Below are 26,993 nucleotides of genomic sequence, written 5' to 3'. Positions count from 1 at the left end.
AAGCCAGCGCATGTTGACATTGATCGGCCGGTGCTGGTCGCGCGGCCCCGCCTGCGAGGTCGCACTCCGTCTAGGTTACCTCCTTCAGTGTCTGCTCCGTCCCCTCCATCTGTCGGTCGGCCTCTGGTTCCTGCGCCAGGCGTGCTGCGCACCCGGGTTGGTAGTTTGGTACGCCCGTTTTTTTTTGGGGGGGTCCTGTGGTGGTCCCTGGATATTAGGCCACTCCTTGGGTCAGTCCCCTTGGCACTTGACGGACAGGGACGAGGGATTGCCCACTGGCTACGGGGTTTCTACCCAGGGCTTTTTGGGGAGTGTTTCATCCCTTCGGTGGAACTCGTTGTGAGTGGATGCTCACAACCTGCATTAAAGAACTTTCAAAACCTGCCTGGCGTCCAGCCTATTTCTGGCCACGTCCAGGCCACTACAACACTTTTGTTCAATTTATACACCGGTAATTTTAAAATGTAAGCTAAATTAAACCCAAGAATAAATTAGATTCACAATTGCTCCATTTCAATTCCACTAAACCAAAAGGGTTACGTTAGGACTAGATCTGTCACTCTCTAGCAAGTCAGGTTTAATCCTGCTCACATCTGCAGTCCACTTGGTGTTTGCACATTCACCCTGTGACACCGCATGTGCTTCGATTTCTTCCCACATCATAAAGACATGTGGGTTAATTGGCTGCTGTAAACTGCCCCTAGCATGTAGGCGAGTAGACACATATGGTAATGTAGGGAGAAAAATGGCCAATGGTAGGATTGGTGTACGTGGGTGCTCAATTGGGCCAAAGCTCCCATCTCCGACTAAAGCCAAACAGCATTATCATATGCATCCTACTTTATAAAGAACTCAGACACTAATCCATTCAATTTATACACATCGATTGCCTGTCCGCTTTGATTTTGATCATTTCCTGGGCCTCCACCACGGCTGCATCCTGTATCCTTTCATTGCAAATCACACTGTAGTTATCGATCTTGCAGATTTCAGCACTTAACCACCTAAATTTTCTTTTTGCCACAACCACCCAGCCAATAATGTTCCAAGCGAACTTGCATTCCTTAATGTATGAAGCTCTTCTTTTTTCCCCACAAAATGCTGAAGCAACTCAGCAGGTCAGGCAGCATCTCAGGAGAGAAGGGATGGGTGACGTTTCGGGTAGAGACCTGAGATGCTGCCTGACCTGCTGAGTTACTCCAGCATTTTGTGAAATAAATACCTTCGATTTGGACCAGCATCTGCAGTTATTTTCTTACAAGCTCTTCCTTTTACTCCCTTTCTACTTAACCAGTGGATCTTTAACTCATTTGCCACTGACCCACATTCTCAGTGGGCAAGAAAGGGCACAGTAACTTTATGGCAGATTCAATTGGGTGGTATGACAGAAGAGTTCTCGTCATCACATCAATGCATATAGAATCCAGTCTCATTTGCAAATAATTATGACATACATTGACAAATTCAAACTTAAATTTGGAGTAAATGTGACAAGTATAACATCACACAACAATGGGTTTAACCCAGCGTTAAATCAGGACCTGCAGCTTAACCGAAACCATTTCCTCAACAAATTCCTTTTATAGTACCAACATGCTATTTAATTTACGCATTTACCAAAATAAGTTGTCTAAAACCATTCTGCCTGTGGCAAAAAAGCTTACAAAATATTAGAATAAAATGTAAACAAAATCAATAATTCTTAAACTCCATCCGTAAAGCACCTAATCTCACTACTACAGCTGTACAAGTTTTACCCAAGCAAAAATAACTGGAAAGGATCTATTTGAGGAAGTTGTTCTATGCTGTACTTGTTTTATTTGAATTGAAAAAACAACAGGCTTTCATAAAAATCACAAAGGTGAGGTTTCAATATTTGTGCAAATTTTCCCGTGATAACTATGTTAAAGTGAACTCATAAGCTGCTGAGCTGGGAAATGTTGGATGGTGCTTATCCAAGTAAGAAACTGCATTTGGAATTTCCATTATTTAGCATTTGTTTTAAATAAACTATACATTAATCACTGCTGTTTATTGTAATGGATCAGATTTGGCAAGAAATTAAAATTAATACTACAAAAAACATTTATTAGCAATAAATGTAGATATAGACAACAACTTTGTAGTGAATTATTTAAGGAAGGTTTCAACAGGCTGGTCATGTTTCTTTAACAACACTGCCAGGTAAGGTTTGATGTCTAGCCTTTAACTTAGCAATCATAGATGTAAATCCCCCAGGTTTTAACCAACCAAAAGAACTGGAAAGAGGATCTGTGGAATTTTTGTCTGGCGTTTCCTGCCATAATTTTCGATCCTCCAATTGGGAATATAATCGGTTTTCAGTGCATAATAAAGCTGAAGTTGAAAATGCAGTCGTTGTATCAGATCCGAATACATCAAGTGCAAACTTATCTTTCCTGGGACAGGTGCTATTGTCACATTGCATGGACCTACTGTCATAGCTGCAAAACCCACTTTCACAGGTGTTCGAATCATCTGAAAAATCACAGCCATCTTTCTTGGACCTAGCCTCTCGGTTCAGGACAGCAGAAGCTAACTTCCTTTTTACAGAGCAGTTCTCCATTTCAAATTCAGAGTCTTCATTGGGTGAGAGTACACTGGCAGAGGGATGAGCTTCAGGAAGCTTGTAGACAAAAAGATTTTTCTTCCTGGATCTCTTTCTCACCTTTATCAGAGGTCCTCTCTTTCCATTCTCGTGAAGAAATTCATCAACTTTTCTCTTACAAGAGCGTAAATTCCTGAGGACAGAATTAAAAAAAAAATTTTTTAACACATCTAGCCAAGATTTATTCATCTTTTATTTCCTCCTTGTAGTTTTCCTCCAAATACAAAATACAATATTCCACTGTTCCTTTATTTTCTGTATTTTCAATGACACCCTAATACCATGCATAGGAATTCCTAGTTTCTAGAGTTGAACTATCTTGTAAATTATGACAATATACCATCTGGAAATAACTGCAGAATTATGAGAACATTAGCCACAGTGGCAAGTGGAGAATTAGACAATGTTATATGTCTGTGGCTTTGAAAGTATGGATGTGACCCATAGCTTATATTTTTGGCCAAACAATACAAAAGCTGAAATAAATATGGCTTAGTTTCAGGCAATTGGGAAAGAGGAATGGAGACAGCAACTGGAGAACGTGTTTGTGGGAGCCTCAAGGCAGTAACAACAAGCACAAATATGACTCATGCAGTTCTTTTGGAGAACAGAGGGATAAGTATTTCTGTTAATACTTAGTACCTAGAGTTCCAACAACAACCGCTTGCACTGTGCTACTTTCAAGCCTGAAGTGCTTTGTGGAAAAAATCATGCTTTATTTTACAAAATTAAATGGTAAAATAGAAATGCGAGAGATACAGAGCAGATGAGTGGCTGTGAAAAGAAGAGTTTTGACATTTTGGATGCAACTTGGTTGTTGCATGGGAAAGTGCCAGGGAAAGGGATCGAAAAGGCTGTAAAGGCAATGTTCATGACATTACCATAGCAGTAAACAATTTGTGGCTTATTAGGAGAGGGTAATGTAGTTTTTTAAAAATCATGGCTCTGAAAGAAAAGGGTAGGATTAAGGGCAGAATATAAATCACAAATGATTGAGGACACAATGATCCACTGAAATTCATGGCTAAAGAAAAAGAAACACCTTCCATGGTGCAGGTTGCGAAGAAGCAGAGTGAGAGATGGAAATTTTATTTTAAATAGACCAAGTGGACCCGTTGGGCCCAAACCTCTCCTGCATTGGTGCAGCACCCTCTCCTCCCCCTCTCCCCTCCTCCACTTCCCCTCCCCACTCCATCCCCCTCAACCCCCCCTTATTCTCCCTCCCCTCCTCCCTAGGAGATAGATTTAAACTTTAAAGTGTGAATAACTTAAAAAATATAACAGATTTCAATGAAACTTCTTCCATTAGCACCAAAGGGATGACGGTGAGTAAGGTGGGCCTAAAATTGTTGCGCTATCATGTACCGTTTTGGCTGTAGTTCAGGAACAAACAAACAAATGAATGTTTTAGTATATAGATTGATGGTGCAAAGGATAGAAGCACATGGCCAGGTACACAAGACAACATATGCACATTCCACAGCACAATCCCAAAGGGTCAAGATGGCAATCAAATTAATTAAAAAAATTAGATTCTAAACATCAATACAAAGTTTACATTTAATTATCCTCCAACATGGAAAAATGTATAAACAAGTCTTTGGAGCTGTACAGCTGCAGCGCAAACTGCTATGCCATCCAATAAATGACTTGGATGAATGACCTCAAGGCATGTTTGTTAAATTTGCTGATAAAGCAGATTGTGAAGAGGACACAGAGGTTATGAAACAGATATAATAGTGGCTAAGATTGAGCAAATGAAAATAGGTGGGAAAATGTGAAATTGCCTACTTTGATTAAAAAATTGAAAACAAAAAATATATTATCTGCATGATGAGAGATTGCAAAGTGCTGAGATGCAGGGAATTCAAGGCATCCGAGGCATGATTTGCAAAAGCTAGTGTGCAGGTGATGCAAGTCATTATGGAAGCAAACAGAATTATTGGGGGAATTTAAATAAGTAGGTTTACTTCCTTCAAAATGGGTATTGATGAAATATCTGGAAGACTAAGGATAGATATGAATTAGCAGTTCAGAAAACTATTGCCCTGTATGGGGAGATTGTTTTGGAGGAAACATTAGACAAGCTGGGTTTGTATTTGCATGAGATTATAAGAGGACTGAAATAAGATCCTGAGGGGTTCTGACATAGTGGATGTGGGGAGGATATTTGCTCTCGTAGGACAATTTAGTAGGGGTCATTCAAGGGTTGCCTATTTAATACATACTAGGTGACATTTATTTATCTCGGGAGAGTCAACAGCTTTTGGAGCTCTTTTTCAAAGATAATAAGCTCAGTCTTTGAACTTGGATAGATCCTTTATAAACAAGGGAGTGAAAGGTTACCAGATAGATGGGACTGCAGAGCTAAATTTACAGTCAGATTAGCCATGATCTTGTAGATGGCTGAGGAAGGTCATGGATTCAGTGGCCTGCTCCGGTACCAATTCATACATTTCATTTGACTGGGTATAGAGTAAATATTGCGCATTGAAACTTATGTTTATTATTGTCACATGTAAGTGAAAAGCTTTGTTTTGCCTGCTATTCAAGGGAAGAGAACAAAAGGAGGAGCCGACATGCTTTGTAACTGTCAGCGCCGTATTTGGCTGCTATTTGCATACATTGGGCGTGCAGCAACGAATTTCACTGTGCCTAGTCACGTGACAATAAAGTATTCCATTCCGTTCAACCTCAAGTGCAATAGTTACAGAAAAACAGAAGAAAAAGTGCAGAATATTATACTTAGCACTGTAGTGCATTAATTGCTTAGTAACGACCGGGGTTGGACAAGTCTTTGATTATGCTGGCGGCTTTTCCCAGGCAGCACAAAGTGTCAATGGTGGGAAGTCCAGTCTGTATATGGGCTACATCTGCAACTGTTATTCCTTGCGGTCTTGAGCAGAGCTGTTCCTAAATCAATCTGCGATGCAACCCGACAGTATGTTTTCTATGGTGCATCTATAGGATGCTCAGTCTCCTCAGGAAGTAGAGGTGTTGGTGTGTCTTCTTTGCTGTCACATCAATGTGGTTGGTCCACATTAATGCAAGGAACTTGAAGCTCTCAACCATTTCCACATCTGTTTCATGGATGCTGAATGGGGCATGGCCACCATGTTTCCTAAAGGTAATAACTTTAGCGACATTGAGGGAGAGGTTTTTTGTTCTGGCACCATGATACTGTGTTCTCGATCTCAAAGTATATCTCAATTTGTCAAAGTTACAACAGCTGTGTTTAATCTAAATTTCTAATTTGGGAGAGCAGTACTGGAGATCACAGATCAAAAACAAGGAAAGGTCATTTTCTGGTTAGGCATTGAGGGTAATCAAAAAAGGGAAATACAGTTAAAGGAACTATGGAGGTAGAACTCCAATAAATGAATTCTGCAATAAGACAATCATAGCAAATGAGACAAAGATATAGCATAAAACAATTTTTTACTAACAGATGAATTTTGATGTATTGAACACTACCTCAAATATAATTTTTTTTTAGTTCTAATTATTATGGGACATTAGGTTGTTCAAAAATGTTTAATCTAGAATGGCATTATCTTGATGCATTTTTGACACCAATTCTTTATTGGATCTTATACTTCCAAGATGAGATCAAAATCTATTTAAAATAACAGCTTCATTGAAAAATTGAGCTAGTATTGTTATTAGGCATGGAATGGAACAGGCAAAAAATACTTCAAGAAAAAAATGCCTAGAACTCTTTGGGAGGAACACATGCAATTTTACCTGTGCAGAAACATATGTGACCTGGAACACTGGGGAATCCATTTCTTTGCATCTCTAGTTTGGGCAGACCATTCCAATGATTTCAGGTATGTTACTGGTGGTTCAATCTCTCTGCAATTAGAACCATCACAGAAGTTAGAAGATTTAACAAAAACTCAACTTAAATCAAGGCAGAAAATTTAAGAGCATCTCAAGTCAGGCAGTATTTGTTGAGGAAAATAGTTAGCGTTTCAGGTCGACAAACGTTCATCAGAACAATCTGGCATTGAAGAGGGTGGGGAGGTAAAAACCAAAGGGAATGTAAATGATAGGGCAAAGCCAAGAAAACAGGATGGTACAGATATGGCTGGTGTCAGCTAACAGATTCGCTTTGCAAGATAGGACACAAAGATGACCTTGGACTTTGATTGCCAATCACAAACTCCTTTTCCCATTCCCATATTGATTTTTCTGTCCTGGGCTCCTCTATTGCCAGACAGGCCATAAGCGGGAACAACATTGGATCGCTTGCAAACCAACAATATGAACACTGAATTTTAACAACATTTTGGTAACTGCAGAACAATACCCCTCTCCCTTTATACCCCATATAGCCCCTCCCTTTTCTTTTCCAAAACACACCATGCCCCCCCCCCCCCACCCCATCTCCAACATGGACTCATACCTATTTCTCCTCTCCCCCCACAATTCGCAACTCTACAATCATATTGTCTTCCATTTTAATCTCTGGCCTTATTCCAACCATATACCTATCAACCCCCCTCCTCCCCCACACTTCCCTGCCTCCTATTTTCTGTCACGTTTTGCATGCTCTCCTCTCCCAGCTTTCCTTCCGCTCCTCCCCCACGATCAGCCCGAAGAGGATCCAGAGCCATAATATCATCTACCAATGTTCTCCAGAGGTGCTACCTGACCTGCTGAGTTACTCCAGCACTGTGTCCTTTTTAGTAAAGCAGCATCTACAATTTTGTGTTTGTACAAATACATTGACCAGGTTGTGCACAAAAAGATCAGTGGCATTTTAAAAATGACTGGAAAATTGAAAAATTCAAGAAATAGAAAATAGAGGCTTTTCTCCAGGAGCTGAAAGGGTGCGAACCTGACATGCGATTGGATCACCTCAGCAGGGATGCAATAACAGCATGACCAGTAAACTAATGACAGCAAGACAATTGCATCCTTTTATATTCAGTCCAATGAATTGCTAACAGCTAGATAGCCAAACTTAAAAGCCTAATGGCTGGGAATATTGAACAAATCCTTCAATACCATACAACGTAAGCATAGCTTTTAGCAGTTACATCTTGGTGCAAAGGAAGACAAGCTTTGCTTTATTGACAAAGGGAATCACAGCCTTACGAAGTTCAGCAACCCTTTTGACATGTGACAATGTCCCCATCAACATCTGAACACGAGCAGCATTATCAAAGCAAGAGCAGTTACAAAATATGGGAGCACAAGTAGAACATAATGGCTCCTGAGCCAAATCTGTCTTTCAACAATCATTTTCTCTACCTAATCCCCATGTTTCCCAAAATTCATCAATCTCAAACTTGAATTCTGTTCAGATCTGTTTGCCTCATTTCTATGCAGATCGACTCTTACCAAGATGACATCCCAATAGTTATGAATTCTCCAGCCAAAGGATAGGTCTCTTGACATTTTCCCATCAGTTAATATCATAACCAGTGATCCCACCGAGAAATATTATTTTCCTAGACTGCACTGTGAAGGCCAATCTTGCTCAGCTTTTCACAGAATAATTGCCTCATCGCAGTCCTGCGAATGGTGGGGGTTTCAGTCCCATGGAGAGCCAATGCAGAGGCGCAGCAGTAGAGTCGTTGCCTTACAGTGCCGGAGACCCGGGTTCGATCCCGACTACAGGTGCCGTCTGAATGGAATTTGTACATTCTCTGTGTGACTACATGGGTATTCTCCGGGTGCTTACACATTCTAAAGACACGCAGATTTGTAAGTTAATTGGCTTCTGTATAAATTGTCCTTAGTTTGTAGGATAGAACTAGTGCATGCGTTATCCTTGGTCAGTGCGGACTCGGTAGGCTGAAGGGCCTGTTTCCATGCAGTATTTCAAAGTAAAACAGAATGATCTTTTATAGAAAATCATATACCAAAAAGTCCACGTTATGACATCTGGCAAATGGATGTGCATCCACTGGGGAAAGGCTAGTTGCTCTCAGATTGATCGCTTTACCTTCATTGGTGCCTGGTATCATTAGCTCAACTTGTTGCATCATTACATGCAGTGGAGAGAAAATAATTGGCAGGATAGCAGGGAAAAACAAAGTAGGGAAGACAACCAAAATGACTGCAAGGAGCTGCAATGGACATAATGAACCAAATGGTCTCCTCTCATGCCGAGTAAAAATTCTATGACTCCATATTGGATAGCTAGCTGTTTGTACACTATTAATATAAACAATATATGTGGTGGAAATATGAAATAAAGACAGTGTTAGAAACACACTGGTGGTCAAGCCGCAGAAATGGAGAGAATGTTAAGATTTCAGGGTGTGGGGTCCTGACCCAAAATATAAACTGTCCATTTCCCTCCCCAGATGCTACCTGACTGCCAAATTCCTTTACCAATTTATCTTTTGTCCCAGATTCCAGCATTATCAAACCTTTTAATAGATTTGGTTTAGAAATAGCTTTGTTATTTTTTGAATTTTGCTGCCAGATATATTTTTAAATCATACATTTATCTTAACTTCAAATTAACCAGGCTATCTTAAATTCAATTTGTGTTCTCAACCTGCAACCTCATTCACAAAATATTCAAGCTCTTCCCAACATCGCAGCCAGTTTAAAGAAAAAATCAAACATTTGTCTTAACTTAAAATTAACCAGAACCAGGGGACAGTCTAAAAATAAAGGGGAGGCCATTTAAAACTGAGGTGAGAAGAAACTTTTTCATCCAGAGAGTTGTGAATTTGTGGAATTCTCTGCCACAGAAGGCAGTGGAAGCCAATTCACTGGATGAATTTAAAAGAGAGTTAGATAGAGCTCTCGGGGCTAGTGGAATCAAGGGATATGGGGAGAAGGCAGGCACAGGTTACTGATTGTAGATGATCAGCCATGATCACAATGAATGTCGGTGCTGGCTCGAAGGGCCAAATGGCCTCCTCCTGCACCTATTTTCTATGTTTCTGTTTCACCAGGCTATCTTAAATTCAATGCGTTCTTAACTTGCAATCTGATTCACAAAATATTCAAGCTTAACTACAGTTTTAAAAATTACACTAACACAAGTATTCCTCCACATTCAGACAACTCTATAATGCAACAGATTATCCTTAAAGCACTGTCGTTTAGAAATTTCAAAACTACAAAATGCCAAAAAAATGACAACTTTCCCCGAGGTTATTTTGCTTGCCTTTCATTATATACATGAAGGAGATTTGATGATTTAATGCCTGATGCTAGTTTAATCAATACCCTTTGCCAATTTCAAAATCTGCACCATATTTTCCACTCCCGATTACAGTGGTCCATGAATCAAAAGCATCCTACACACTAGAACATCCAGCAACATATTTGTACTTTTGATCCATTTCTCCCCATGCTATTCTGTACATGACTTGAGTGACAAGTCTGGAGTTGAACTGAAAGGCTCTTTATTTCAAGTTCAACACAAACGAAAACAAAAGAAACTTCTGTTTCGCAGATGTTACTATACCTTCCACTTTCATGGCATTTCTGCAGCAATCCATGATGTACTAACATGATTTTATGCTCTCCTATGTTTTACTTGGCCTCTGTTCCATTTTTAATCTGTGGTCACTTAATTTAAATTAGAGTGCAAGAAATATTTGGTGGTACTTCCTTAGTTTAAAAGCAAGAGCAAATTATATTTTTACCCCAATAATTTGAAAACAAGTTGAAAAAATACTTGCCTTCTGTATTTATGCAGATTATCTCTTGGCAACAAAGGTTTTTTTAAGACCCACCGGTCACAGGATAAAGAAGTAGGATCTGAAAGAGAAATCTATATGAAAATGGAGTTCACTGCAGTTTTATTCCATTCTTTGCACAAATGAAGTTAAATACAGCAAGCTTTTTGAACAGCACTTCGAATGCTCTTAGGATCACTAGCAAAAAAGTTAAAGATCAACATCCATGTACATGTAACGCACGAGGGTCAGAATACTTAATTACCAGTGATACTTTCCTTTGGACACAAAATGCTAGAGTAACTCAGCGGGACAGGCAGCATCTCTGTAGAGAAGAGGTGGGTGACGTTTCGGGTCGAGATCCTTCTTCAGAATGAAAGTAGACACAAAATGCTGGAGTAACTCAGCGGGACAGGCAGCATCTCTGGAGAGAAGGAATGGGTGACGTTTCAGGTCGAGACCCTTCTTCAGTCTGAAGGGTCTCGACCTGAAACGTTACCCATTCCTTCTCTCCAGAGATGCTGCCTGTCCCGCTGAGTTACTCCAGCATTTTGTGTCTAGCTTCGATTTAAACCAGCATCTGCAGCTCTTTCCTACATACTTTCCTTATAGATGCAAAACATCGATGTTTGTGTGTATATAATGAGGCACAACCTCATGTTATCACTGACCTGTTCACTAAATCCTGCATTTCCTTATTCTGAACATATGTAGAACCTCTTTTAACGTGCCTCCTCTGAACAACTTAACATATCTCAATTCCCACCCTCTCCTCTGGAGAGCAGCTAACTTCCCAAATCTCAGGATCCACTTCTCACAAACATCAGAGATTCACCACTGGCTCTAGTATGCTAGGAGCTGTAAGCCATCCAGAGAATATTATTTCCAAAAGACCAAAACCCCATGCGCTCTAAGCGCGTGATCTATCAAGATTCATGCTCTCCTAGTTTGGAAGAGCAAATTACCTGTAAAAGGCACCTCGCAGCACAGGTGAGGTACCAAACATGGTTTTCACAAACCCTCAAATCTGTTGCTTTAGTCGTCATCACCATTTAGCTCCAATTACACTCGTCAACTCCAATGGGCAGCCACATCATTCATATGCCTCAAATCAAATTGAATTGAATCCAATCGAATGATCCAGCTTGGAAACAGGTCCTTTAGCCCACGCTGACCATTGATTATCCATTAACACTAGTTTGATGTTATCTGCACAAATCAGTATACACTTACAAAAAGGAAGATGTAGGCTAGGAAATCATATTGTATTTCACAGCAATAACTCAACACCCAATTGATGGTGTGGTTATTTTGTCATCTTAAGATACTTCAAGTTTAAAAATGGTGAGATTCAGGGAAGGAAATCCTAGAGAGCTATTGTCATGGTCACCAATGTCAAAGTTGGGAGAAAAACCAAGACAAAGAGGCAGAATCACTGTACTTCTTTCTCTACTTTATATGGCAATTTTCCACCACTAAAAACAAATTGACATACGTTTGTATGGACAGTTCATGAAAAATTCATATCCCACCCTTGTACTGAGCTACATCAATCTAAAGAAGTGACCTGACCTGAAATGTCATATTTCCATGTTTTCCTGACCTGCTGGGACACTCCAGGATTTTGCAACCCTTTTTTGTAAACTAGCATCTGTAGTTCCATGGTTCTACACTTAAAAAAGTTACCTATCTATTTAGAAAGGAAGCTAGTAATTATAATACACAAAGTCGTAAAATTAAATCAAAGCTGAAAATAGTCTGTTTATCAGAAATCCATCATTCACCTCTCCTCTCATGGCTCCTAATATCATCTCCATGTTTATCATTCTTCTGCTGCAGTCTCCATCTTGACCCTCCATTCACCTGCCTCTTTTTCTTTAGCCTACCTCTATCTATCATCCACCTAGTTCTCTCCCTGAACTTCAAAAGACTTGGGTGCGTGTAGATTAATTGGCTTCAGTAAATTCACCCAGTGTGCTGGATGCTAAAGTGGGGCAACATAGAACTAGTGTACGGGTAAGCAATCGGAATAAAGGGCCCGTTTCCATGCTACAACTCTAAACTAAACTTCACCACTCCCCCTTCCCCAACCTGGCTCCATATGCCTGGCATCCTTCACCCCTCCTCGGCTCACGTCCCACAGCTCCTCTTTATACTGGCTATCTCCACCCTTAGTCATCTTGCAGGGTTTTGGCCCAAAATGTCAACAATTCCTCCCCACAAGCAGATTGTTTTCTGCTCCAGATTCCAGTACCTGTAATTGCTTGTTTCTCTTGGAATTGGAATTTCAAACTGTGGGGTGAACCCAAATTCTAGCGGGCAATGGGAAAAGTACCATATTTTGGGAGAGCATAAACTGATGAGATGTGCAGAAGGTGCTAGATGCAGTAAAAATGTTCTCAATGTTGGGGTGTTCAGAACCAGGGGTCACAGTTTAGGAATGAGGGGTAGGCCATTTAGGACCGAGATGAGGAAAACTTTTTTCACCCAGAGTTGTGAATCTGTGGTATTCTCTGCTACAGAAGGCAGTGGAGGCCAATTCATTGGGTGTTTTCAAGAGAGTTAGATTTAGCTCTCAGGGCTAAAGGAACAAATGGATATTGGGAAAAAGCAGGAATGGAGTACTGATTTTAGATGATCAGCTGTGATCATATTGAATGGCAGTGATGGCTCGAAGGGCCGAATGGCCTACTCCTGCACCTGTTTTTCTATGTTTCTACTTGGGACAGATGAAATATAACACAGATTCTCATTATTATTCACACTTTCTTTCAATTCACATATTTGTTTTTATTGCAGATTCATAAAAATGACTCATTAGATTAACATCTTAAACCTTTGGGTCAGCAATATATATTAACAGTTAAGTTAATATGACAATAATTCCAAAATATTGCTACTCACATTTAAATCAAATTGTGTTTTTATATGGTACAAAAGGAAAAAAAGCAATATGCATGATAATCCATTAACGTTGATCTGGGATCTGCCCGATAATTGACTCAAAGCTTTTTAAAATATAAAAGCATCTGCAACAGGATATAGACTGAGTTAAGAATGTAAAGGGGAGGAATTCCTGAAAAGTATACAATAAGTCATTCTTGATTAGTCTAATTCTAGCCCAAAATCATTGCAGGTCCATGACAGCTACTTCAGACACAGGGCAATATGATTTTGAAATAGTTGAATGCAGCCAATCAAATTTCTCATGTTGAAATTTCTTGAAAGAAACAAGTCTTTATACTTGTTAATTTTATAAATTCTAATTCTCTATAAACACTACCAATATCATTACAGCAAATGACGTTTCTAACAATTTGTACAAAACAAGATATGTTCACCTTTAGACTGTACATTGGGGATGAGCTTGTAAAAAAAGGCAGTAGTGGTGGAATGCTTTGTAGAAAACACTCCTGGAACAGAACCGAAGATTTCCTTCTTTCAAACTGACTCCCATTACCTCCACCGTCATAAATGCCTTAATTGATGTACAATTACCATTTAAACAATCATTGTGCAAGTTAAAGAACAAAATGGATAGGAAAATCATCCTACCATAAGGCTGTTTCTTGTCACGTTTCCTTTTTCTAATTTCTTTTTTATTTACCACTTTCCAAAACGTCTCTGAGCATGTTTCACACGTAACTGTTTCTCTGTAATCTTCCCCAGAGTGAATTGACATGGAATCATCATCATGCAATGCTTCATCACCAATTGTGGTGGGGCTTGAGCCCTGTATCTGCCGAGTTTGTTGCCTTTTAGGAGAGAACCCAGTCTTGGTGTTTGACTCTGCTTTATACAGAAAGATGTCACATTTTACATTGGGAGTTTTGGCAGAAAGTTTTGCAGTTTCAGTTGTGGCACTGCAGGTTCCCACAACACGCACATCACTGCTGCTGTCCTTCAGGGTTAATTGCTTATTCTGAATTGAATGCTCCACTTTATAGATAGCTTGATGATGTGTTTTGCTTCTTTGGGTTAAATTTTGCAAAGCTCTATAATTGCTTAAATCTTTGCGTGCGATGAGGCGAGCACAATATTTTTCCTTCAGGGCAACATTTTCTTGGCTGCTAAATAAGGATTTATAGCTGCAACAAAAATATAAACAATAGAATACATACACAAAATAAATCAAACTTCACAATTCATTGTCATAAATTCATTATAGATTTTCCTTAATTTCTTGCAGTCACCTAACTAAATAGACACTTCAAGGAGGCACACATTCCAAGTGAAAGAGTGAAGAGCATAATAAAGGTGTAATATGGGTCAATAATTCATTGCTGCACCTGCTTGCTAACTTATGTTTTGTGCATAAGAAAATTTAGATCCCTAGGTTTGCAGTATCTGTTTAGATAAAACTGTCTTTTAATTCTTCATACCAAAGTGCATTATAGTTTTCTGCATTAAACTCCATTTGCTCATTTTCACCCACTTACTCAACCTATCTATTTCCTATTGTAGTCATAATGTCCTCAAAACCAGCATGCTCTTCCACCTATTTTCATGTCATCAGTAAGCTTAGATACCTTGCACTAGGCCTCTCCGGATCATTGAAATATGTATACAGTAAATATTTGTAGACCTAGAATCAATCCTATAGACATTCCACCTCCAATATCCACTTTATATATTCTGGTTTTTGATTTAATATTCCCCCTGACCACAGATGGTTCCAACTGAATCTTTTTCTGTTATAGATGCAGATCATGTAGAAAATAACGAGGACACCAAAATCAACATTTACACTGTAATAGGGGGGATAAGAGGGGAATGGTCAGGAACAATGTAGATCCTAGGATAATTAAGTAATATCGTAAATGAAAAATCAATGGCAGATTTTCAAATTATACTACACCATGTATACAGTGGAGGAAGAGATTGATGAGCATGGCTGACATCCCAGTAAATATTAAATCAGAGACCAATTCTATAAACTAAAATAGACAAAGGAATAAAATAATTTATGGTTGAGGAAAAAGTAGTTTTGAATTCATCCACACGTGGGCATTAAAGTTAGCAAAAGGTTACATCTTGCTATTTTTATACGAAAGGTTTAATATGGGTCAATTTACTTTAATGAAACAACCACCCTTTAAAAAAAAGTCACGATGCCTTACAAAATTGAGTCGCTCGGAGACTGAATAGAAAAGATTTTTATTCATCACAACAATCTGCTCTCTCAGCAGAATCTCCTAACTTAAGTGTCGAGTTTTTGCCTGACCCACTGAATTATTCCAGCGGTGTGTGTTCTTATACATTTATTGTCTTTCTCAGCATAATTACAATGATGCAGAATCAGAATCCCCCACGCATGAAGAGCTTAAATCTATCAGTGTAAACTAAAATTATGACCACTTCTTTTGTGGCAAGATTGGTTTTCATTTCAATATCTATCAACACAATTAATATCTCCTGAATATTGTCTAACACCTTGTTTGTCCTTTTCTTTAAAAAATATAAACAACGTTGTTACATAATGATTATATACAATACAATAATAGTGCGAGTTTTGCCGCAGTATCTAGACGACTGGGTTGCCACTTAAACAAAAACGAAGAGGTGAAAACAGACAATCTCAAGTGTGGAGTTTAATCGTTGTGGTCCATTCGCCTTTCTGGACTGCATAGCAACGGTGGAACAGCATCGTGCAATAAAGTCACGATGCCTTACAAATTGAGTCACAACTCACAACCTTACAAACTCAGCTCGTCTGCAGTTTTGACCACATGTAGAGACGTTAAATATCCCAACATAACTCAATGTTACTCATTCCATAGCTAACAGAAACGCTGCTCGGGTCGCCAGTCTGCCTCCCGTTCTGCAAATCACCCAGGGCCACTCTTTTCTCACAACTCCGCCCACCTCCTAGTACATTGTGTCAAAGAAACGAACGTTACGCTCAAACTGAAAAGAGATTCTTACAGTTCCTGGAAGGTGCTTTCGAACTCGGGCCGGCTCTGTTGTAACCTGCCGGCGGGAGCGCTATGTTGCTTCCGCATCCTCGCTTTACGGCCTGCAACTCGAGCGCCTCATTTCCCTCCCGCGCGTGCCCAACCGTTCCTCTCGGCGCGTGCACGCGCGCTGCACCAACGACCAACCGCTCCCTCAGCGCGGACACGCGCGCTGTACTGACGCCCGACTGCTCCTCCCAGCGCGTGCACGCGCGCTGCACTAACGCCCTACCGCTCCTCCCAGAGCGAGCACGCGCGCTGCACCAACGCCCAACCGCTCCTTCCAGCGCGTGCGTGCGCGCTGCATTGACGCCCAACAGTTCCTCCCGGCGCGCTCGAGCTGCACGACTGCCGCCAACCGTTCGAACTGGCGCGTTGGTCCCGCCTGCCTCTTCCAATTGGATTGGGCCGCTGTGTATCTCTCTCTCTCACACGTACATCTGCTCCGACTGCCCGCGTCTACGATGAGCGGCGATTAAAAGACGTTGGGTGTGAATGGATGAGGTGGCCTAACCCCGCCGTTCGTCTTCGGCCCTACACCCTTCCTTGACTCAGGAGGTACAAGCTGAGCTAAATAAAAGGCTGTGACAGAAGAGGTGCAACGACCAGTCAAGCCGGCCACCAGCCTTTGATGGAAGGACAGGTTGTCAGGTTACAGACCCACACAAGGTCACAACCAGATGGGCATGGTAAAGGAAATATGCCAGGAGCCCAGGTCTTACCTTATCCACTCAGAAGGAAAGTTGTACAGGAGGAATCGCAGATACATTTTGCCTGTAGCTGAGTCTGCACCAGCACAGTCAGATCAACCAGCACTGCTAGATCCATGTGACACTGATACCAATCACCAGGATACTGGAGGAAAAAAAACTGCAGATGCTTGTTTAAATCGAAGGTAGACAAAAAATGCTGGAGTAACTCAGCGGGTCAGGCAGCATCTCAGGAGAGAAGGAATGGGTGACGTTTCGGGTCGAGACCCTTCTTCAGACTGGAATTTGTACATTCTCTGTGTGACTACATGGGTATTCTCCGGGTGCTTACACATTCTAAAGACACGCAGATTTGTAAGTTAATTGGCTTCTGTATAAATTGTCCTTAGTTTGTCGGATAGAACTAGTGCATGCGTTATCCTTGGTCAGTGCGGACTCGGTAGGCTGAAGGGCCTGTTTCCATGCATTTCAAAGTAAAACAGAATGATCTTTTATAGAAAATCATATACCAAAAAGTCCACGTTATGACATCTGGCAAATGGATGTGCATCCACTGGGGAAAGGCTAGTTGCTCTCAGATTGATCGCTTTACCTTCATTGGTGCCTGGTATCATTGGCTCAACTTGTTGCATCATTACATGCAGTGGAGAGAAAATAATTGGCAGGATAGCAGGGAAAAACAAAGTAGGGAAGACAACCAAAATGACTGCAAGGAGCTGCAATGGACATAATGAACCAAAAGGTCTCCTCTCATGCCGAGTAAAAATTCTATGACTCCATATTGGATAGCTAGCTGTTTGTACACTATTAATATAAACAATATATGTGGTGGAAATATGAAATAAAGACAGTGTTAGAAACACACTGGTGGTCAAACCGCAGAAATGGAGAGAATGTTAAGATTTCAGGGTGTGGGGTCCTGACCCAAAATATAAACTGTCCATTTCCCTCCCCAGATGCTACCTGACTGCCAAATTCCTTTACCAATTTATCTTTTGTCCCAGATTCCAGCATTATCAAACCTTTTAATAGATTTGGTTTAGAAATAGCTTTGTTATTTTTTGAATTTTGCTGCCAGATATATATTTTTAAATCATACATTTATCTTAACTTCAAATTAACCAGGCTATCTTAAATTCAATTTGTGTTCTCAACCTGCAACCTCATTCACAAAATATTCGAGCTCTTCCCAACATCGCAGCCAGTTTAAAAAAAAAAATCAAACATTTGTCTTAACTTAAAATTAACCAGAACCAGGGGACAGTCTAAAAATAAAGGGGAGGCCATTTAAAACTGAGGTGAGAAGAAACTTTTTCATCCAGAGAGTTGTGAATTTGTGGAATTCTCTGCCACAGAAGGCAGTGGAAGCCAATTCACTGGATGAATTTAAAAGAGTTAGATAGAGCTCTCGGGGCTAGTGGAATCAAGGGATATGGGGAGAAGGCAGGCACAGGTTACTGATTGTAGATGATCAGCCATGATCACAATGAATGTCGGTGCTGGCTCGAAGGGCCAAATGGCCTCCTCCTGCACCTATTTTCTATGTTTCTGTTTCACCAGGCTATCTTAAATTCAATGAGTTCTTAACTTGCAATCTGATTCACAAAATATTCAAGCTTAACTACAGTTTTAAAAATTACACTAACACAAGTATTCCTCCACATTCAGACAACTCTATAATGCAACAGATTATCCTTAAAGCACTGTCGTTTAGAAATTTCAAAACTACAAAATGCCAAAAAAATGACAACTTTCCCCGAGGTTATTTTGCTTGCCTTTCATTATATACATGAAGGAGATTTGATGATTTAATGCCTGATGCTAGTTTAATCAATACCTTTTGCCAATTTCAAAATCTGCACCATATTTTCCACTCCCGATTACAGTGGTCCATGAATCAAAAGCATCCTACACACTAGAACATCCAGCAACATATTTGTACTTTTGATCCATTTCTCCCCATGCTATTCTGTACATGACTTGAGTGACAAGTCTGGAGTTGAACTGAAAGGCTCTTTATTTCAAGTTCAACACAAACGAAAACAAAAGAAACTTCTGTTTCGCAGATGTTACTATACCTTCCACTTTCATGGCATTTCTGCAGCAATCCATGATGTACTAACATGATTTTATGCTCTCCTATGTTTTACTTGGCCTCTGTTCCATTTTTAATCTGTGGTCACTTAATTTAAATTAGAGTGCAAGAAATATTTGGTGGTACTTCCTTAGTTTAAAAGCAAGAGCAAATTATATTTTTACCCCAATAATTTGAAAACAAGTTGAAAAAATACTTGCCTTCTGTATTTATGCAGATTATCTCTTGGCAACAAAGGTTTTTTTAAGACCCACCGGTCACAGGATAAAGAAGTAGGATCTGAAAGAGAAATCTATATGAAAATGGAGTTCACTGCAGTTTTATTCCATTCTTTGCACAAATGAAGTTAAATACAGCAAGCTTTTTGAACAGCACTTCGAATGCTCTTAGGATCACTAGCAAAAAAGTTAAAGATCAACATCCATGTACATGTAATGCACGAGGGTCAGAATACTTAATTACCAGTGATACTTTCCTTTGGACACAAAATGCTGGAGTAACTCAGCGGGACAGGCAGCATCTCTGGAGAGAAGGAATGGGTGACGTTTCAGGTCGAGACCCTTCTTCAGTCTGAAGGGTCTCGACCTGAAACGTTACCCATTCCTTCTCTCCAGAGATGCTGCCTGTCCCGCTGAGTTACTCCAGCATTTTGTGTCTAGCTTCGATTTAAACCAGCATCTGCAGCTCTTTCCTACATACTTTCCTTATAGATGCAAAACATCGATGTTTGTGTGTATATAATGAGGCACAACCTCATGTTATCACTGACCTGTTCACTAAATCCTGCATTTCCTTATTCTGAACATATGTAGAACCTCTTTTAACGTGCCTCCTCTGAACAACTTAACATATCTCAATTCCCACCCTCTCCTCTGGAGAGCAGCTAACTTCCCAAATCTCAGGATCCACTTCTCACAAACATCAGAGATTCACCACTGGCTCTAGTATGCTAGGAGCTGTAAGCCATCCAGAGAATATTATTTCCAAAAGACCAAAACCCCATGCGCTCTAAGCGCGTGATCTATCAAGATTCATGCTCTCCTAGTTTGGAAGAGCAAATTACCTGTAAAAGGCACCTCGCAGCACAGGTGAGGTACCAAACATGGTTTTCACAAACCCTCAAATCTGTTGCTTTAGTCGTCATCACCATTTAGCTCCAATTACACTCGTCAACTCCAATGGGCAGCCACATCATTCATATGCCTCAAATCAAATTGAATTGAATCCAATCGAATGATCCAGCTTGGAAACAGGTCCTTTAGCCCACGCTGACCATTGATTATCCATTAACACTAGTTTGATGTTATCTGCACAAATCAGTATACACTTACAAAAAGGAAGATGTAGGCTAGGAAATCATATTGTATTTCACAGCAATAACTCAACACCCAATTGATGGTGTGGTTATTTTGTCATCTTAAGATACTTCAAGTTTAAAAATGGTGAGATTCAGGGAAGGAAATCCTAGAGAGCTATTGTCATGGTCACCAATGTCAAAGTTGGGAGAAAAACCAAGACAAAGAGGCAGAATCACTGTACTTCTTTCTCTACTTTATATGGCAATTTTCCACCACTAAAAACAAATTGACATACGTTTGTATGGACAGTTCATGAAAAATTCATATCCCACCCTTGTACTGAGCTACATCAATCTAAAGAAGTGACCTGACCTGAAATGTCATATTTCCATGTTTTCCTGACCTGCTGGGACACTCCAGGATTTTGCAACCCTTTTTTGTAAACTAGCATCTGTAGTTCCATGGTTCTACACTTAAAAAAGTTACCTATCTATTTAGAAAGGAAGCTAGTAATTATAATACACAAAGTCGTAAAATTAAATCAAAGCTGAAAATAGTCTGTTTATCAGAAATCCATCATTCACCTCTCCTCTCATGGCTCCTAATATCATCTCCATGTTTATCATTCTTCTGCTGCAGTCTCCATCTTGACCCTCCATTCACCTGCCTCTTTTTCTTTAGCCTACCTCTATCTATCATCCACCTAGTTCTCTCCCTGAACTTCAAAAGACTTGGGTGCGTGTAGATTAATTGGCTTCAGTAAATTCACCCAGTGTGCTGGATGCTAAAGTGGGGCAACATAGAACTAGTGTACGGGTAAGCAATCGGAATAAAGGGCCCGTTTCCATGCTACAACTCTAAACTAAACTTCACCACTCCCCCTTCCCCAACCTGGCTCCATATGCCTGGCATCCTTCACCCCTCCTCGGCTCACGTCCCACAGCTCCTCTTTATACTGGCTATCTCCACCCTTAGTCATCTTGCAGGGTTTTGGCCCAAAATGTCAACAATTCCTCCCCACAAGCAGATTGTTTTCTGCTCCAGATTCCAGTACCTGTAATTGCTTGTTTCTCTTGGAATTGGAATTTCAAACTGTGGGGTGAACCCAAATTCTAGCAGGCAATGGGAAAAGTACCATATTTTGGGAGAGCATAAACTGATGAGATGTGCAGAAGGTGCTAGATGCAGTAAAAATGTTCTCAATGTTGGGGTGTTCAGAACCAGGGGTCACAGTTTAGGAATGAGGGGTAGGCCATTTAGGACCGAGATGAGGAAAACTTTTTTCACCCAGAGTTGTGAATCTGTGGTATTCTCTGCTACAGAAGGCAGTGGAGGCCAATTCACTGGGTGTTTTCAAGAGAGTTAGATTTAGCTCTCAGGGCTAAAGGAACCAATGGATATTGGGAAAAAGCAGGAATGGAGTACTGATTTTAGATGATCAGCTGTGATCATATTGAATGGCGGTGATGGCTCGAAGGGCCGAATGGCCTACTCCTGCACCTGTTTTTCTATGTTTCTACTTGGGACAGATGAAATATAACACAGATTCTCATTATTATTCACACTTTCTTTCAATTCACATATTTGTTTTTATTGCAGATTCATAAAAATGACTCATTAGATTAACATCTTAAACCTTTGGGTCAGCAATATATATTAACAGTTAAGTTAATATGACAATAATTCCAAAATATTGCTACTCACATTTAAATCAAATTGTGTTTTTATATGGTACAAAAGGAAAAAAAGCAATATGCATGATAATCCATTAACGTTGATCTGGGATCTGCCCGATAATTGACTCAAAGCTTTTTAAAATATAAAAGCATCTGCAACAGGATATAGACTGAGTTAAGAATGTAAAGGGGAGGAATTCCTGAAAAGTATACAATAAGTCATTCTTGATTAGTCTAATTCTAGCCCAAAATCATTGCAGGTCCATGACAGCTACTTCAGACACAGGGCAATATGATTTTGAAATAGTTGAATGCAGCCAATCAAATTTCTCATGTTGAAATTTCTTGAAAGAAACAAGTCTTTATACTTGTTAATTTTATAAATTCTAATTCTCTATAAACACTACCAATATCATTACAGCAAATGACGTTTCTAACAATTTGTACAAAACAAGATATGTTCACCTTTAGACTGTACATTGGGGATGAGCTTGTAAAAAAAGGCAGTAGTGGTGGAATGCTTTGTAGAAAACACTCCTGGAACAGAACCGAAGATTTCCTTCTTTCAAACTGACTCCCATTACCTCCACCGTCATAAATGCCTTAATTGATGTACAATTACCATTTAAACAATCATTGTGCAAGTTAAAGAACAAAATGGATAGGAAAATCATCCTACCATAAGGCTGTTTCTTGTCACGTTTCCTTTTTCTAATTTCTTTTTTATTTACCACTTTCCAAAACGTCTCTGAGCATGTTTCACACGTAACTGTTTCTCTGTAATCTTCCCCAGAGTGAATTGACATGGAATCATCATCATGCAATGCTTCATCACCAATTGTGGTGGGGCTTGAGCCCTGTATCTGCCGAGTTTGTTGCCTTTTAGGAGAGAACCCAGTCTTGGTGTTTGACTCTGCTTTATACAGAAAGATGTCACATTTTACATTGGGAGTTTTGGCAGAAAGTTTTGCAGTTTCAGTTGTGGCACTGCAGGTTCCCACAACACGCACATCACTGCTGCTGTCCTTCAGGGTTAATTGCTTATTCTGAATTGAATGCTCCACTTTATAGATAGCTTGATGATGTGTTTTGCTTCTTTGGGTTAAATTTTGCAAAGCTCTATAATTGCTTAAATCTTTGCGTGCGATGAGGCGAGCACAATATTTTTCCTTCAGGGCAACATTTTCTTGGCTGCTAAATAAGGATTTATAGCTGCAACAAAAATATAAACAATAGAATACATACACAAAATAAATCAAACTTCACAATTCATTGTCATAAATTCATTATAGATTTTCCTTAATTTCTTGCAGTCACCTAACTAAATAGACACTTCAAGGAGGCACACATTCCAAGTGAAAGAGTGAAGAGCATAATAAAGGTGTAATATGGGTCAATAATTCATTGCTGCACCTGCTTGCTAACTTATGTTTTGTGCATAAGAAAATTTAGATCCCTAGGTTTGCAGTATCTGTTTAGATAAAACTGTCTTTTAATTCTTCATACCAAAGTGCATTATAGTTTTCTGCATTAAACTCCATTTGCTAATTTTCACCCACTTACTCAACCTATCTATTTCCTATTGTAGTCATAATGTCCTCAAAACCAGCATGCTCTTCCACCTATTTTCATGTCATCAGTAAGCTTAGATACCTTGCACTAGGCCTCTCCGGATCATTGAAATATGTATACAGTAAATATTTGTAGACCTAGAATCAATCCTATAGACATTCCACCTCCAATATCCACTTTATATATTCTGGTTTTTGATTTAATATTCCCCCTGACCACAGATGGTTCCAACTGAATCTTTTTCTGTTATAGATGCAGATCATGTAGAAAATAACGAGGACACCAAAATCAACATTTACACTGTAATAGGGGGGGATAAGAGGGGAATGGTCAGGAACAATGTAGATCCTAGGATAATTAAGTAATATCGTAAATGAAAAATCAATGGCAGATTTTCAAATTATACTACACCATGTATACAGTGGAGGAAGAGATTGATGAGCATGGCTGACATCCCAGTAAATATTAAATCAGAGACCAATTCTATAAACTAAAATAGACAAAGGAATAAAATAATTTATGGTTGAGGAAAAAGTAGTTTTGAATTCATCCACACGTGGGCATTAAAGTTAGCAAAAGGTTACATCTTGCTATTTTTATACGAAAGGTTTAATATGGGTCAATTTACTTTAATGAAACAACCACCCTTTAAAAAAAAGTCACGATGCCTTACAAATTGAGTCGCTCGGAGACTGAATAGAAAAGATTTTTATTCATCACAACAATCTGCTCTCAGCAGAATCTCCTAACTTAAGTGTGTCGAGTTTTTGCCTGACCCACTGAATTATTCCAGCGGTGTGTGTTCTTATACATTTATTGTCTTTCTCAGCATAATTACAATGATGCAGAATCAGAATCCCCCACGCATGAAGAGCTTAAATCTATCAGTGTAAACTAAAATTATGACCACTTCTTTTGTGGCAAGATTGGTTTTCATTTCAATATCTATCAACACAATTAATATCTCCTGAATATTGTCTAACACCTTGTTTGTCCTTTTCTTTAAAAAATATAAACAACGTTGTTACATAATGATTATATACAATACAATAATAGTGCGAGTTTTGCCGCAGTATCTAGACGACTGGGTTGCCACTTAAACAAAAACGAAGAGGTGAAAACAGACAATCTCAAGTGTGGAGTTTAATCGTTGTGGTCCATTCGCCTTTCTGGACTGCATAGCAACGGTGGAGCAGCATCGTGCAATAAAGTCACGATGCCTTACAAATTGAGTCACAACTCACAACCTTACAAACTCAGCTCGTCTGCAGTTTTGACCACATGTAGAGACGTTAAATATCCCAACATAACTCAATGTTACTCGTTCCATAGCTAACAGAAACGCTGCTCGGGTCGCCAGTCTGCCTCCCGTTCTGCAAATCACCCAGGGCCACTCTTTTCTCACAACTCCGCCCGCCTCCTAGTACATTGTGTCAAAGAAACGAACGTTACGCTCAAACTGAAAAGAGATTCTTACAGTTCCTGGAAGGTGCTTTCGAACTCGGGCCGGCTCTGTTGTAACCTGCCGGCGGGAGCGCTATGTTGCTTCCGCATCCTCGCTTTACGGCCTGCAACTCGAGCGCCTCATTTCCCTCCCGCGCGTGCCCAACCGTTCCTCTCGGCGCGTGCCCAACCGTTCCTCTCGGCGCGTGCACGCGCGCTGCACCAACGACCAACCGCTCCCTCAGCGCGTACACGCGCGCTGTACTGACGCCCGACTGCTCCTCCCAGCGCGTGCACGCGCGCTGCACTAACGCCCTACCGCTCCTCCCAGAGCGAGCACGCGCGCTGCACCAACGCCCAACCGCTCCTTCCAGCGCGTGCGTGCGCGCTGCATTGACGCCCAACAGTTCCTCCCGGCGCGCTCTAGCTGCACGACTGCCGCCAACCGTTCGAACTGGCGCGTTGGTCCCGCCTGCCTCTTCCAATTGGATTGGGCCGCTGTGTATCTCTCTCTCTCACACGTACATCTGCTCCGACTGCCCGCGTCTACGATGAGCGGCGATTAAAAGACGTTGGGTGTGAATGGATGAGGTGGCCTAACCCCGCCGTTCGTCTTCGGCCCTACACCCTTCCTTGACTCAGGAGGTACAAGCTGAGCTAAATAAAAGGCTGTGACAGAAGAGGTGCAACGACCAGTCAAGCCGGCCACCAGCCTTTGATGGAAGGACAGGTTGTCAGGTTACAGACCCACACAAGGTCACAACCAGATGGGCATGGTAAAGGAAATATGCCAGGAGCCCAGGTCTTACCTTATCCACTCAGAAGGAAAGTTGTACAGGAGGAATCGCAGATACATTTTGCCTGTAGCTGAGTCTGCACCAGCACAGTCAGATCAACCAGCACTGCTAGATCCATGTGACACTGATACCAATCACCAGGATACTGGAGGAAAAAAAACTGCAGATGCTTGTTTAAATCGAAGGTAGACAAAAAATGCTGGAGTAACTCAGCGGGTCAGGCAGCATCTCAGGAGAGAAGGAATGGGTGACGTTTCGGGTCGAGACCCTTCTTCAGACTGATGATGTTTCGGGTCGAGACCCTTCAGACTGAAGTTCAGTCTGAAGAAGGGTCTCGACCCGAAACGTCACCCATTCCTTCTCTCTCTCTCGATGCTGCCTGACCCGCTGAGTTACTCCAGCATTTTGTGTCTACCAGGATATTGGACTTGGGTCAAGCGATGACAACACTCTCACAAGAGACGGACAAGCAATAATGGACACTGAGCAGTTTCCGGTTCATGTGCCTTTGAACACCACTGAGGATCTGTACCGAACACGCTCAGGTTGTGTCAGCAAACCAAATCCCAAATATCAAGACTGAATTCACTTCTTTACTATGTTGGTCACTTGTTTACTATGCTGTGACTTTAAGTTTGTGTCTTACCGTGTGTACATTTGTTTGGCCATTGTGTCTAGCATTTAGTATGCAGTTCCTTTCTTTGTATGTTGTTGACCATAGCGTTTAGTATTTAGTATGTAGAACGGCTTGATATATTTACCACTTCGCATGATATTTAGTTTTGATATGGAACATGCGCTAAGGAAAGGGGATGTAGATCAGTCACTATTCATAGTCCATGTCGGGTTTTAACAGATGCCGTTCCTGCAAGAGGTTATCTTGCACATGAGTGTTACCCGGGGGAGTCATCTTGTTCGGGAGCTGCAGCTTGACTGCAACCTTGCATCCTCGTGCTCATTAAACTTAGCTTGAAGTTAATAACTTGTCGAGATTCTTGCAACTTCATACAATTGTCTTTGTCACATGCATGTGATGCCACTGCAAGAATTGTTTTTATTTATCTGCACCTTACTGCTTGTGTATATGACAATAAGCTCGAGTTTACTGCGAGTTGATCTTGCTCCTTACTGCAACCTGGTGACCCATTGATAATCCCAAAAAAACTC

The 26,993-nt window shown here is 40.5% G+C and overlaps 2 protein-coding genes across 3 annotated transcripts; both read right to left on the bottom strand.

The window, feature by feature from the left end:
* Window positions 1-1,805: 1,805 nt before the first annotated feature.
* Window positions 1,806-8,622, bottom strand: LOC144596150 (uncharacterized). The gene is made up of 4 exons (XM_078404327.1): window positions 8,500-8,622; window positions 7,672-7,775; window positions 6,371-6,481; window positions 1,806-2,759 (listed from the first exon to the last, which is right to left on the bottom strand). Exons 1-4 carry the CDS (start codon window positions 8,620-8,622, stop codon window positions 2,159-2,161), a joined length of 939 nt encoding a protein of 312 aa, XP_078260453.1. The 3' UTR covers window positions 1,806-2,158.
* Window positions 8,623-9,646: 1,024 nt separating this feature from the next.
* LOC144595814 (uncharacterized) lies at window positions 9,647-26,090 on the bottom strand. Of its 2 annotated transcripts, none has more exons than XM_078403510.1 (5): window positions 25,839-26,090; window positions 22,694-23,226; window positions 19,241-19,319; window positions 13,837-14,369; window positions 9,647-10,363 (listed from the first exon to the last, which is right to left on the bottom strand). In XM_078403510.1, exons 1-5 carry the CDS (start codon window positions 25,883-25,885, stop codon window positions 10,245-10,247), a joined length of 1,311 nt encoding a protein of 436 aa, XP_078259636.1. In that variant the 5' UTR covers window positions 25,886-26,090; the 3' UTR covers window positions 9,647-10,244. The 2 variants fall into 2 exon arrangements, with proteins under 2 accessions (XP_078259636.1, XP_078259635.1); XM_078403509.1 differs by lacking the exon at window positions 25,839-26,090 and adding an exon at window positions 25,064-25,292.
* Window positions 26,091-26,993: the final 903 nt, after the last annotated feature.

The sequence above is a fragment of the Rhinoraja longicauda genome, chromosome 8 (assembly GCF_053455715.1).
Source record: "Rhinoraja longicauda isolate Sanriku21f chromosome 8, sRhiLon1.1, whole genome shotgun sequence".
Taxonomy (NCBI): domain Eukaryota; kingdom Metazoa; phylum Chordata; class Chondrichthyes; order Rajiformes; family Arhynchobatidae; genus Rhinoraja; species Rhinoraja longicauda.
This window is presented reverse-complemented; position numbering and strand designations above follow the sequence as displayed.

Bases quoted from the DNA above. Each gene is read 5' to 3' on its own strand.
- LOC144596150 (XM_078404327.1), bottom strand. From the start codon at position 8,622: ATGCAACAAGTTGAGCTAATGATACCAGGCACCAATGAAGGTAAAGCG. The intron at 7,776-8,499 runs GTATATGATTTT...GCTCGTGTTCAG, and splicing joins GTCATAACGTGGACTTTTTG to ATGTTGATGGGGACATTGTC. The intron at 6,482-7,671 runs GTAACTGCTAAA...TTCTAATTGCAG, and splicing joins GTCTTCCTTTGCACCAAGAT to AGAGATTGAACCACCAGTAA.
- LOC144595814 (XM_078403509.1), bottom strand. From the start codon at position 25,140: ATGCGGAAGCAACATAGCGCTCCCGCCGGCAGGTTACAACAGAGCCGG. The intron at 19,320-22,693 runs GTAGGATGATTT...TTTCTCTTTCAG, and splicing joins TGACAAGAAACAGCCTTATG to ATCCTACTTCTTTATCCTGT. The intron at 14,370-19,240 runs GCAAGTATTTTT...TTTTTGTTGCAG, and splicing joins AATCTGCATAAATACAGAAG to CTATAAATCCTTATTTAGCA.